This window comes from Drosophila nasuta, chromosome 3 (genome assembly GCF_023558535.2).
Source record: "Drosophila nasuta strain 15112-1781.00 chromosome 3, ASM2355853v1, whole genome shotgun sequence".
NCBI classification, from domain to species: Eukaryota; Metazoa; Arthropoda; class Insecta; order Diptera; family Drosophilidae; genus Drosophila; species Drosophila nasuta.
The window spans coordinates 52,159,909-52,174,820 of NC_083457.1; the positions used below are offsets into that span (position 1 = coordinate 52,159,909).

Genomic DNA, 14,912 nt, shown 5'->3' on the forward strand with positions numbered 1-14,912 from the left:
AAGCACACGTCTAGAATATGCAAGTGCCAAAAATAAACACAAACAAAGCTTAGCTGGGCTAGGTTAAGTGAGCTCAGACAGGCAGTTTCATAGCAGTCAGCTATGTATATTAATAATGAGACTTGCACACACACGTCTAGAATATGCACAACACAAACAAAGCTCATGCTAGGGCAAGGTTAAGTAAGCTCAGAGAGCGTGCGTAACAATGAGCTTGCAGTTTCATAGCAGCCAGCTATGTTTATGATAACGAGACTTGAAATGAATTGCATGAAATTTCATGCTTGTCACAGGACATGCAACTAAATAGCTGTTAAATTAACACAGCTATTAGTCAACAGCTTCCACGGCGCACAAAACACAAACAATAACAACGCCAAACAGCAGCAGAAAAAAAGAGAAAACAAAACAAACGCAGCCACAAATGAAACAGAATAAAAGTCGACACATTGAAGGCGAAGGATACAGCAGCCGCAGGATCAATAGGCAGTCTGACAAATGTCAACGGCAGAAGGCAAATGAACTGCTGTCAAAATAACCCCAGCCTATTAAAAGTATTCAGGCAGGACAAAAGGACGCGTCGCGCTATTTGTAAAGCTGCCAAAGGATATCGATAAAAAATGTGCAGCCGGCAATAGAGAGAGAGTGAGAAAGGGAGAGAGAGAAAGGAAGAGAGAGTGTGTGGCAACCAGGTGAACAGATCAGATGCGATTAGGGATTATTATGCTATTACGCAGGATACGATTAACAATGGCAACAGCAACAGCAAGGATAACAACACAACTGCGCCGCACGCCGCGACATATGCTACAACATTTTCGTCCTTTTCGGTTGCTGTTGTTGTTGTTGTCAGTCTGGGACAAAAGCGGACAGCTGAAGGGGGAATGTTTTAGGCAAATGTGCGCAGCCGCCTCGATTCTCACTATAATTTTTGCTACCCTAATTGAGTGGGAAAACATCGCCAGCCAGCGAGTCCTGCCAGCGAGTCCTGCCAGCGAGCATTGACATTGCATCTGCACTTTTGGCCGGCTGCCGTTATTTGTGTTATGCATTTTTACCGTTCGTTGCAGCCGCTTGCTTCGCTTTGCCTCGCTTTGTGTCTCGAGTCTCGAGTGCAATCGAATTGCGACCAGCGGACAAAGCGAGAAAGCAAGAAAGCGAGAACGCGCTAAGCGGCCACCGGGCTTTTTTGATGCCCTCTAAACAAATATTGCAATGGGGTATATTAACAGCTTCACACGCTAGCATACACTCAAATAATAATTTGTTTCCCTGGGAATTTTAGCTTAACAAACACAACTGTTTTTTATGGAGTTTGAGTCGATGGCCTTAGTAGCTAGCACTCCCTTCTTTTAGTTATTATATTATTTTGTATAATAATTACCATGTAAATAAATAAATAAATGTTTTTTATGGGGTGTCCATTATTTACACCCTTTCAAATTTAAATGTCAGAAATTTCAAGTATTTAAAACAAATTAATTCCATATCAAACTCAAAATAAATCTCTATTTTGATAACTTTTCGACTTAACAAATCTTCTAACAAGTATTCTACAAAATAAAATGTCATCAATTCAAATAGTTTTTATATAATTTGTAATAGAAAAATCTTTAATTGAATAACTTTTTGATTTTAAAAAATTCTTGAGAAAAAACTGGAAACTGAAATGTGATAAATTAAAATATTGTTATATTATTTTGATATTTCTTCGAATTTAAAAAATTTTCAAATATTCTAGAAAATAAAATGTGACAAATTAAAATAGTTTTATGGGATTTTTAAAACAAAAATCTTTATTTCGATAAATTTTCGATTTAAATCTCTTTCGAATTCGAACGATTAAAATTTCCATTATTAAAAACAAATAATTTGCATATCAAACATATAGAAAAAATCTTTATTTTAATAAGTTTTCGATTTAAAAAATCTTGAAACAAAAATTCTATGAAATATCGTTGGAAATTTCAATTATTTAAAACAAATTACTCCACTATCAAACACAGAGAAAGCAATTTATTTTTTTACAACTTTTCGACTTAAAAAATCTTCAAGCAAGTATTCCAGAAGATAAAATGTCACAAATTAATAAAGATTTTGTGGATTTTTAATGCAACAATCTTAATTTTGATAATTTTTCGACTTGAAATCCCTTGAAATTTGAACGTTCGATATTTTAATTATATAAAAAAATTATGTCCATATCACCGAAAAAAATCTTTACTTTGAAAAAACCTTCACACAAATATTTTAGAAAATAAAATGCGATAAAACTGTTTCATACAATTTTTAATATAAAAATCTTAACATTGATAACTTTTGACTTAAAAAAAACTTTAGAAAAATATTTTCAGTTAAAAAATGTTACAAATTAAAATAAGAGTATATGATTTAAACAATCTTAAAACAAAAAATCAAGAAAATAAAATTAAAATTGAAATAAAATAAGATATATAATAAGAAACGTTATTAAATTTGTATAAATTACATTAAATTATAAACATTTTAGCAATGAATTGATTTAATAAAAGTTTTTGAAATCTTTCCTTACTAATAATTTTATAGATTTAAATATACATATGTGGAATAATCATTCGATAACTCTTCTTTTTTGTTAAAGATATATTTTTTTGCTCATTATATCTAGAGAATATTTGCTAGTTGTTAACTTTTCATTTTGATTGCCTTGTACAATATTTTATAACAATATACCAATAAATTATTGATTATATTTATATTTTCCATATTCAAAAATAAATTAAGAATTACCGTGTATTCATAATTTTATATATATTTCATAATTTTATATACGCAATATTTCTATTACAGGATATTCTTCTTTATATGCCAGCAATAATTTTATTACAGGATATTTTCTATTCAATATAAAATAAATTATAAAAGTAAAATTAAATTAAAGATTGTATTCATATTTTCTATATACGCAATATTTACATATATTACAGAATATTTTCAAAAATACGCAAGCAATATTTATATTACAGGATATCTTGTAACCAATATAAAAAGAAGTGAACAAACTAAAAATAAATTAAAGATTGTATTCATATTATCTATATTTGTAATATTCATATTACATGATATTTTTAAAAATAAATTTCAAAATTATATTCTTATATTCAATATATGCATGCAATATCCATATTACAGGATATTTTCCAAAAAGAAATTAAAGTTTATATTCATATTTTCTAAATACACAAGCGATATTTCTATTACAGGATATTTTGTAGTCGCTCATTCTACGCTTTTCGCTGCATTTTTTGTGCATTCCAAAACTGCTGGCGTATTAATTGGGAGCAGCTGAGTTGAGTTGAGTTGAACTGCGATGAATGTGACGGATGTGGTGCAACTGTTGGCCGACTAGCAGCACACATAGCGGGGCATGCAACGTGGCAACGTGGGCTCGACAGTTGCCGCAGTTTAGAGATCAGCTTGAGCTCATTAGCCAGACGACGCCGTCTGCTGCGACTGTCTAGACGGTACTAACGATAAGAGTAGGAGAAAGATAGATTCAGAAATAGACGCAGATTTTGGCGAAAACTGCAACCGAAGTGAGTCATTTCGCAGTTGCAAGTTCATTAGGCGAGGCGACACAGGACACAGGACAACAGGTAGAAGGACCTTTTCTCTCTGACAGCCTTGCATAAATATTATTGCCACAATGCCAACCAATCCACAACAACTTCTACTTCCACTTTTTTTTCGCACAAAACTCTCAGCAGGTGGTCAACAGCCTGAAGATCCTTGTTGTTGTCCTGCTGCTGTTCTTGTTGTTGTCGCATTGTCCTGCTCGTCAATTTGTCGCCAGTTGCTAATTGCTGGCCAAAGATAAACACAACACAACAGCACTTAGCCAACATCATCATAATATCCCACTTCTTCTTCTGTCTGTCATATTTGGCTTGATGGATGAGCTGCTATTTTTCTGTTCTCTCCACCTTGCTCTCTCTCTCTCTCTCTGCACCTTCTCTCTAAGCTGACATCTGATCTACGAATGCGATTGAAATGTAATCCGAGCTGTTCTTTACTTTGCCTACGAGTTAATCACATAATTTGTTCAACTTTTTCAGGTGATCAATCCAGCTGATACCTTTTAAAGGATGTGACTCAACTTATCTAATATTACGATGAACTATTTTTGCTTCTATTTAGGGTAACAAATGCTAGCAGCTGATAATATTTCGAGAAAATTATACTGAAAAATAGAATTGATAGATTAAATGGAAGAGAGCAACATATTATATAATAAAATGAGAAATATATAATTTGTTTTTAGTATTTTTAGAGATTTTGAAAAATGAGAAAAATATGTAATAAAATGTGTAATATTGTTATTTTAATATGTTATCTAATATAGATTGTAATGCCAACATAATAACATATAACATATTATGAATCTTTCTTTAAAGTACACAGAAGGAAAAGGGTACTAAAATCAAGACTACAATCTTAAATTATGATTGTTATACCCGCTACCCATAGGGTAGAAGGGTATTATAACTTTGTGCCGGCAGGAAATGTATGTAACAGGTAGAAGGAGGCATCTCCGACCCTATAAAGTATATATATTCTTGATCAGCGTCAACAGCCGAGACGATCTAGCCATGTCCGTCTGTCTGTCCGTCTGTCCGTCCGTCTGTCCGTATGAAACACTGGATCTCAGAGACTATAAGAGATAGAGCTATAATTTTTTTTCGACAGCATTTGTTATGTTTCCACGCAGATTAAGTTTGTTTCAAATTTTTACCACGCCCACTTCCGCCCCCGCAAATCAAAAAAATCGAATAACAAGTGTAATTTTAAAGCTAGAGCTAAGAATTTTGGTATATACAATAATTACTGTAGTAGTTATGATTCCTGAAATTTGGTTGCGATCATATACAAATTGTGGAAGTTATTAAAGAATTACTTTGCCTGACAATCTGGTATATTGTGCCGTCTATGGTATATTTTGAATGCGGTACTATATCGATATACCAAATATACCATTTGGTATATTTTTAGTATTGTGCAGTATATTCGGTATATTTTGAGAAAAATACCGCAAAATATATTTCTTTTATTCAAAATGGGTAGCGGGTATCTCACAGTCGAGTACACTCGACTGTAGCTTTCTTACTTGTTTTCTTTTGAGTTATTGCTGTGTTTGCATTGCTTATAAATTTATTAACTATTTCGAATGATATCTTACAAATTTCAATTTGCAACTAAGTTTGGCTTTGAAACTGACATAAATATTTATCCCAAATGAAATTATGAAATTTGAGTTTTTTTAATGTTTAAGTAATTGATAATTGTTTAACTGTATGAATTGTTTAACTGTATGAATTTTGTTGATTTGCGGGGGCGGGAGTGGGCAGGGCAAAAATTTTAAACAAACTTGATCTGCGTGCAAACATAACAAATGCTGTCGAAAAAAAAAAATTATAGCTCCATCTCTTATAGTCTATGAGATCTAGGTGTTCATACGGACGGACGGACAGACACACAGACACACAGACGGACAGATGGAAATAGCTAGATCGTCTCGGCTGTTGACGCTGATCAAGAATATATATACTTTATAGGGTCGGAGATGCCTCCTTCTACCTGTTACATACATTTCCTGCCGGCACAAAGTTATAATACCCTTCTACCCTATGGGTAGCGGGTATAAAAATAAACAGAGTTAATCTGGATTATTAAAGTATTACATTTGTGTAAAAACATTCGCAGTTCAAATTCGTTCCTTAAAATACATTATAATACAATAATATGACTTAAATTTCATTATATTAGTGTTCTTAAGATAAAAACTTTCAGTGTTCCAATTCTTTACTGAAAAAAAATAATGAAATTATTTATTATTTACAGACAACAAATCAGAAATTACTTAAACATTAAAAAGCTCAAATTTCATAATTATATATATATATTTTTTTTTAGAGTAAAAACTTTTGCTGTTCGAATTCTTTAGACAAACAATATTTTTGAGATAATTCAAATGCTAAGCATAGTTGCAATATCATTCGAAATAGTTAATAAATTTATAAGCCATGCAAACATAGCAATAAATCATGAGTAAATAAGAGGTGGAGAGGAGTCTGACAACTTTTCCCATAGTTATCGGATGGAAGGAAAGCATTTCTCAAACAGCGTCAAGAAGCCCACATAAATCTGTCGAAGGCTCAACTCAGATCGAGATTGAGATGGGAAACTGAGACAGAGTTGAGATGGAAGACTTCGACTTAGACTTCAACTGAGTTGAGTTGGGAGGATGCGGGCTATTGGAAATTTGTTTGCTTGTTGCGTGTTTATCAGCTGCAAAACTTGCAACTTGCAAAGAGTGACACATGAGGCAAGCAGCAGATAAGTCACAGCAGCAGCTGCTGGCGGCATTCCACGCATATGTCCGCCATATACTCAAGACTCTGCGTTTCCCATTTCCTCCAATTCGGATTTCAGTTGCATATTTGGGGTTAAAAATATCAACACACACATGATGATGATGAGGAGAGTCGAGAAGTTGAAGTTGGCCATGTGCGTTGCTCTTCCATAAAATTGCCTCAAACTGAACTGGTTGCCTGCTGCTGCTGTCGATCCCGATCCCGATCGACTTTTGCCGGCTGTGTGGCATGTGTGGCAGCAACAGCGACAATGCTGAAACAAAAGGCCGCACTCAAGGGGGAAGCAGAAGCGGGCTGCAAGAGGCCGAAGGGTAGGCAGGCAAAAAAAAAAAAACCAAACGTCCTTGCCCAGAACACCGCAAGCTGCTGACAGCAATTGTTGTTGTTGTTGCTGTTGCTGCTGCTGTGGCAGGAACAAGCGCCGCCTGTGCCAATCATAAAAACTTGAAAGAGCCACGTGTGCTGAATTTCCGCGCAAAAAGGAAAAACGCAATGCGACGACGACGACGTCGGAAAACATTTCAATGATGTTCATAATGACGATCAGCAGCAGCAGCAGCGTCGCATATGTCGCAGTTGCAAGCAATGTTGCCGCTTGTGGCTAGGCAGCTGCTGCTTCCAAACGGTAGCTGGCTGGCAACTTTCTATGCCCATGCAATCAAATTGCAACGCACCAACAACAACAACAACAACAACAGCTGCCAATGGCTGAGATCGAGTCGGGATCTGGACGTCGCTTGACTTTCATTAGCATTTCTAACGGCCACGCAGCTGTTGGCTGCAACTTGCAACTTGCAACGCGCTCTGCACTTGGCTGCTCTACTGCCACACACAGACAAACACACACACACACACACACACGTGCACTCAGCCACTCACACAATCAATCAGTCGCTAACTGGAACGATGGACGAAGCACAGTGAGGCAAAGCTTATTAAATATTTTTAATTTGTATCCTCTTTTTTTATTTTATTCTTTATTGTTTCTTTATAATGACTTAGATTGAAAACAAAAGTATATCTAAGCATAATATTTCTATATGTAATAGAGACAATTATTGCTACATCTGTTTTTTTTTAACATTCCTACATAATATTATATTTGGTATACCCTGAGTAGACAATAATGTATTATCTATAGATAGAAATATCCGTAAAAAGGCATGTCATATAATTCTATACTATTTAGACGTCATTAAATTAAAAGTATAGAAATCAAGGCTTATTATATAGGTTATCAGCAAATTATTTTACCTACACAATATTAAATTAAATAGAATTAATACTAAAAATTCATTTTTTTAAGTATTAAAATTATAGAAATTAGTTTCTTTACTTTCTATATCAAATTTGCGTAAATATGGTAGCAACATTAAATATTTAGATTTTTTGTTGTAATATTAGTAAAGAATTTGAATAAATTTATAATCCAATTTTTTAAGCATTTAAAATTAAATCATAATCTTAATTGTCTAAAATTTAAAATTTATGTATAATATTTTTAAATAGTCCATCAGTTCATAAATGACCATCGTAGCAAGTTAAAATAAAAATCAAGAGAATATACTTCTTTATCTAAGTCATATTTCATATATACATTCATACATAATATGTATATGTATTACATGTATATAACATATGTTGCAAATATCATATTACTAAAATCATATTTCACTCGAAATCTTAAATAGTTAAGGTTAACATTTAAAATACGAATACCCTATCATTATAATCATATTCTACTTCCCTCAAATGCAAATTGATCATAAATGTCTTGATTTAAGATTGCTTCAACCCAAAAATCTTATTTCAAGATTGTTCTCTTTAAGATCAAAACATCTTAAATCAAGATTTTTTCAATATAAATTTTTGTTTCTCTGTGTACAGGAGTTAATAAGCATTAAAGGCGAAGAAGGAATGTGAGATGAATTTCTTTTTCGATTTTTTTTAGTAAACATTACTTTTTAAAAATTAATTTTATCTAGTAAATATGTAAAAAATGATATTAAAGGAAAAGTAAAGTAACAACAAGTAACAAAAAAAAGTAATGAAGATAGGATTTATTAAAGAAAAAAGTACCGTAAAAAAATAAAAAATTTCTTCAATTTTAATTCACAACTTTATGAGTTTTTAAAGCACTGTGCGTGCACTTTGGAGATTGCTGGAGTTGCAGTTGCAATTGTTGTTGTTGATGTTGCAGTTGCTGTTTGCTTTAGGTGAAATGCGCAATGTGTGAGCTGCAATCGAGACTGAGAAGCAGCTGCGACGATCTGTCGAATCCGTCGAAGACGTCGAATATCCGTCGAACTGTCGATTGGCGTTGCTCCGTTGCATTTGCGTTGTAAATATTTTTAATTGCTATTGGAATCTCTTCTCGTGTGCGCTTCATGGACATCTTTCAATTGCAGTTGCACGTTGCCAGTTGCAGTTGCAGATTGCAACTTGCAATTGGAGTTAGAGTTGGAGTCGTGTGGGTCGGCAAACTGTAACAGCAGCAACATCATTGGTTGCCGGTCGGTCCGGTTGATCGGCCTCAAAGCCAGCATTTGGCATTGGCAACATGTTGCTGTTGCTTCTCTTGTTGTTGCTGCTGTTGCTCCCGTTGTTGTTGTTGTTGCTGTTGCATGACAAGTCATTGGAAAATGTTGCTGCCTGACCGTTTGACATAATAACTGGCCACATTAGCAGCAATTGGCATTAGCCAATTAACTTTTTTCTGCTATGGTTGCTGCTTTCCTCAGTCACGCTTTTCCTTATTCGCAGCATTCATTGACACCTGCAATTGTTGTTGTTGTTGCTGTTGCTGGCCGCGTTGCTGTCGTGTTCATGTTGTTGATTGGCAATCAATTTGTTGTCAGTTTTTATGATTCGCAGTGCGTCAACGTCAACTGCAACTAACTGTTTTTCATCTCAACTCTTGCGATTTATTATGTTGTTGTTGTCACTGTTGTGGTTGTTGTTGTTGCTGTTGCTGACAATTAACAAATAGCAGTTGCTGCCTTTTGCATAGCTCAAGTTCGGTTTAAGAAGCAGCAACATGTGGGTGCCGCTGTCGATTGCTGGCGCGTGTTGCTAAGCCAACCGACAACAACTTGAACAACGGCAACAGCTGCTCACAATGTCAAAGTTGTCGCTTGGCTTTGCTGTCTGCCATTGGCTAGACATATGGCCAAGATAAGCGGCATAATTATGCAAATTTGTTATAACAATCAACAGCGGCAGCAGCTGCGACAACAGCAACAGTAACAACAACAACAACTGTGACAACAACAGCAACATTTTATGGTCGACTTAAATTGACGCTTATGGAGCGTTAGAATTACCGATTACTACAATAAGATAAACAATCATATTATATTTATTTATTTTATGCAAATCCAAAATACAAATTCCACATTTAACTTGAAATTGAGACTTAAAAATGAAACTGAAATTGATACTGTAGCAATCTGTAAATGTAAATAGATTTGCCTGGATTTTTATAGTTTTACAGCTAGTCTTAAAAGATTATTGCACTGGTTCTCGCTGAGTTTTATGTTTCCATAAAGATTAATAATGATTAAACACGCTCAAGGCGTGTGAACATAACCTCGAAATGAAATCCAGGAAAACAGCAAAACATTAATTAAGCAACATTGTATTATGCACAAGTTATTACTACAACTTATTGAATAACATTTAGTTTTAAAGAACTTTTTTGCAGTATGCTTACATCAACTTATTGCTGTTACAGCAGCAACAGTTGCTGATTTTTAGAGTGTACGTTAAGTCTTTGATAAAAACTTTAGTTATATGAAATTTAAATGATTTTAAAATAATTAATTGCTGTGTCATTTTCATGTAATGATTTTGCAGTAAATGTGTGAGCAATTATTGCTCTTGCAGCAGCAACAGTTGCTGACTTTTTAAGTGCCCCTAAAGTTTTTTTTTAAAAAAATACATTAGCTAATTTTGATATAGTTTTAAATGAAATAAAAAATCAAACATATTGACTTTTAAAGACTTTACTCCTCATGTGTGGGCTTGTATTGCAGCTGCAACAACAACAGTTGCTGATTTTTGAATTGAACCAAAGATTTTATTATATTTGAATGGTTTAGAAATAATTAATTGCTGAGTCGCTTTTACTTTTATTGATATTGCAGCTAATGTGATTACAATTATTGCAGCAACAGTTGCTGGTTTTTAAAGTGTACGTAAAGTTTTTGTTAAAATTTTAAATTATATTTTATTTAAATGGTTTTAAAATAAATAATAACCATGTCGTTTTCACTTTTAATGAGTTTACAGCAAATGTGACGACAGCTATTGCTGATGCAGCTGCAACCGTTGCTGGTTTCAATAAAAATTTTGCATAAAATTAAAGTAATTTAAATTTAAATGGCTTTAAAATAATTAATTGCCATGCCGTTTTTACTTTTATTGATATTCCAACTTATAAGCGAGCAAGTATTGCTGCAGCAACAAGAACAGTTGCTGGTATTTTTCAGTTTAAATAAAGATTTTACAAAAAATTAAGTTATCTTATATTTGCATAGTTTAAAATAAAATAATTGCAATGCCATTAATAGTTTTAATGATTTTACAGCCCATGTGAGGGCAAGTATTGCTCCTGCAACAGCAACCATTGCAGTTGTGCTAAGCAAATGCAAAGCAACTGCCAAGAATTATCTTTAATAATAATTACACAATTGAGATTAAGTAATTGGCATGTCATTTACAATAAAATCACAACTCTATAGGGCAAAAAATTACATGTATTGCTGTTGTGCGAGCAACAATCGCAGCTTAATTAATTAATAATGCTACCATTTTAGATAAAATTGTTGGCATGCTATACTTGGGTTTAAGACAAGATTGTTGACAACAAATTACTTTTAATTAAGTCTTTTTAATTTTAGATAACATTTGCAGCATGCCAACTTAAGTAAAAAACGACTTTACAGGGTATCAGCAACAGTTGGTGACTAAACAAAGCGATCATAAATAAGCGAAAACTTAGAGCTACAAGTTAACGCAACTGATTTGAATACAAACATTGACTAGAGTCGGATTTGGAATTTGTGGCAGCTACAAATCAATTGCGGCAGTCACAGTCTCAGTCAAGAGTCAGAGTCAGTGTCCAAGGGGCAAGATCCACAAGATCGATGGTACGCATGCATAAATGCCTCCATAATCATTTCGTTGTACGAAATTTAGATGTCACTTTGCTGTCAGTCTCAAGTTCCTGACGAACTGACGGACAACGAACGACGATCAACAGAGTGAGAGAGAGAGAGAGAGAGAGAGAGAGAAGACAACGACAACGCGAAGATCGCGAAAGACGTTGCCAGATCATGTCCATATTTGCATTTTTGAAATGACACATGGAAATTTTTGAAAGCGGAGCACAAAAACGGCCAACAGATTGACAGCAGCTGCAACCAAAAACAAAACAGAAAAAAAACCGACAGAGTTCCACATACAAAAGACGTAGACGGAATGCTAAACGAAAGTCGTGCACATATGGATATGGATATATAGTATATGCTAGATGTCTGTTTTGCCAAAGATAATTGCTGTCGCATATTTTCCAGCTTGTCCACTTGTTGCAGCAGCAACCGGCAACTGGCAACCGGCTGCCTGCCTGCCAGCAACATGTGTTGCCAAGCTGCCGATTTTGGGCAACATTTTCGCAATCCGGCAATCGCAAACGATTTGCCAGCCACAGCAGCAAAATATTTGCAGTAAATGCGATTTTCAACTATCGCCCCACGTAATCGACAATCGCAATCGTAATCGTAATCGCTATCGAATTGGTAATTTGCATGTTTATGCAAGCTGCGAGACACTGTGCGCTTAGGCGTAATGACGTTGCCGATGTGTGCGCCAAGTTCAATGTCTGGAACGAGACGAGAGCGTGAGCGAGAGCGAGAGAGCATAAAAAAAAAAACATTGGCAACGCCAACGTCAATGAACGGCAGCAAAGCGCATACAACAACAACACAGCGAGAGCGAGAACGAAAACCAAGAATGAAAACAAACAAACAGAGAAATAATAATAGAGATAACGGGACCACTTCAACGACACCCTGTACTTAATTTCAGTGCGAAATGGAAACGAGGTTGAAATACATACGCAATGCTAAATAGCAAAATGGAAAACTGCACCAAAGCAAAACAACGAAACTGAAATACACTAACAAGCAATGAAGTAGAGCTGGTAAACAATCGATGTTTGGGACCATCGATGTTTACTTTCATCAGTTAAAACACAAAAATAACAATTAAGAAGTTGTTTTTATTAGAGATCATAGTCATAGTGGCCGAAGAACCATCGATGTTTAGAAAATTTAAAAAAACATCGATTGTATCTACAATGAAGACTCTCACAACTACTCCAAAACTAGTTGCAAATTGTAGACAACCTATTAATTGAATACTAAATAAAGAATTTAGTTGCGTGCCACTCACATTGTTAAACAAATTTAAAATTACTCTACGGATGCGCATCACGTCGCCAAACACATTACTTATTCACACTATCCTTTCCAAGTAAGCATAGACAAAAACAGAACAACAACAACACTGCCCACGTTTATTATTTTTGCCATCTTCGTAGAGAGAGAGTTTCACAGACAGTGAGCACACGCGAGAGAGAGACACCGGCGTCGCTGTTGTTGCTAAGCTCTCTTTGCTGAGTTCTTACTCTCCGGTTTGGACAGAGTGCATTGTTGGTGTTGTTTACGTTTCGTTTGCGTTTTTAGTTTCGTGATAAAGTCGCAGGCAAATGGACATACGCAGGCTGATCAACGAGGTTAAGCAGCGTCCCGCTTCTCTGGGATGCCAACCATTCGGAGCACGCTAACCGCGTGGAGACACAGCGTCAATGGCTCAACGTGGCCGAGGCAATGGATGCCAATGGTGAGTCAGCCCTAAAAAATCAAGCTAACCTCAACTGAAACTCTTTCGTTTGTTCTCTCTCCTTCTCTCTCTTGCACAGTGGAACTGTGTCGCAGCAAATGGAAAAACTTGCGTTGCAGTTATCGCAGGCTACAGAATCGACAAAAGAGCAGTCAACAACAACAAGCGTCGCCAGCACCTCAATGGACCTATGCCGAAGCCATGAGCTTTTTGGACAACTGTTGGCATCGCGAAGACGATGACGATTGCGCGTCGAACGTCAACGACACAGCGATACAATTCAAAGCGGAACCCGATGAAATGGAGACGGACAACGATGCACTCATGCAAGAATTCCAAAGTGCAGTAACACCGCAAGCAATGCGTCGTCTGTCGCACAACATTTCACTGGCCAGCGCTGCAGCCGAGGAGCAGCAATCGGAGGCGCCCGTAATGAGTTCCTCCTGCCCCCCTGCCAGCGGGGACGGCGATTGCGGCGGCAGCGGCGAGCAGTTGTCAGTGTGCCAAGCGTGTGGATGAGCAGGTTAATTTCCTGGAGGATTTAAAGCGGGAGGAGCAACAGTTGATGCAGTCGACGAGCCAGGATTTGGCGCGTTGCAAGAACGTGTTGCATGTGGGCGACGCGGATTACAATTTCCTAGTGAGTATTCTGCCCATGATGAAGCAGATGTCGCCACTGCAAAACGTCAGCTTTCGCGCCAAGGTGGGCGAAGTGTTGTTGCATACGATGCAACAGCCGCCCATGCAACTGCAACAACAACAGCAGCAGCAACAAGCGGCACAGGAGTCGCCGCAGCCGTCACAAATGTTGTTGAACCAACAGCAGATGGCCTTGGACCAGGCTGAACAAGTCGACTCCAGCTCGAGCTCCGCCACAAATTGGAATTGAGTCGCCGATTCCATGATTCCAATTCCAGCGGAGCCAGCTTCCCATTCAATTGAGAGAGCAACGTACAGAGAGAACTAGAGAGAGAGAGAGAGATTGACACGAGTTATTAACCCAATAAATGCGCATGCTCACGACTGTACAGTGGTGTGAGGTCTATTGAACACTGGACAATACTCATATGCTTATGTTTACATCGTATTAATTGTATTTGTAATGTACATTTAAATTTTTATTGAAACTGTCCAGTTTGGCGTTAATAAACTTTAGTTTAAAAATAATAATAAAAATAAAATTAATACTGTGAGTTGGTCAAAACAGTTCTTAATATTTAAAGAGTTTTAATGCTTATACAAAATGGAAAGATTGATTATTATATTTTTAAAAATAAAAAAAATTAAATTAAAAATCAGATTGAGTTCTTAATTTCGAAAGATGACAATTGTGTACTGGGGATATAATCTTTCTCTTTGCAGATTTTGAACCTTGTTTAAAAGTTATTTTAAATTACTAAAACTTTAAGGTCAACGAAAATTTTTGAGGGTAATCAAGGTGTCCGAAGTAATCTGATATGATTGGTTGAAACTATTTTTCCAAAGTAATTTACAATTACTAAAACTTTTCTAAAGTCAGATCGTATGACGAATGAGCTCCTTCTAAATTGATCTGATTCTCATTAAGTACTATGAAATTCGAAACAATTTATACTTTTT

The 14,912-nt window shown here is 35.7% G+C and overlaps 1 protein-coding gene across 1 annotated transcript; it reads left to right on the forward strand.

Moving 5' to 3' along the window:
- Window positions 1-13,082: 13,082 nt before the first annotated feature.
- Window positions 13,083-14,608, forward strand: LOC132792387 (uncharacterized). Its single transcript, XM_060801733.1, is given in 4 exon segments — window positions 13,083-13,224; window positions 13,226-13,313; window positions 13,393-13,757; window positions 13,759-14,608. Coding segments are annotated over 4 exon segments (942 nt in total). The 5' UTR covers window positions 13,083-13,179; the 3' UTR covers window positions 14,203-14,608.
- The last annotated feature ends 304 nt before the right edge of the window (window positions 14,609-14,912 follow it).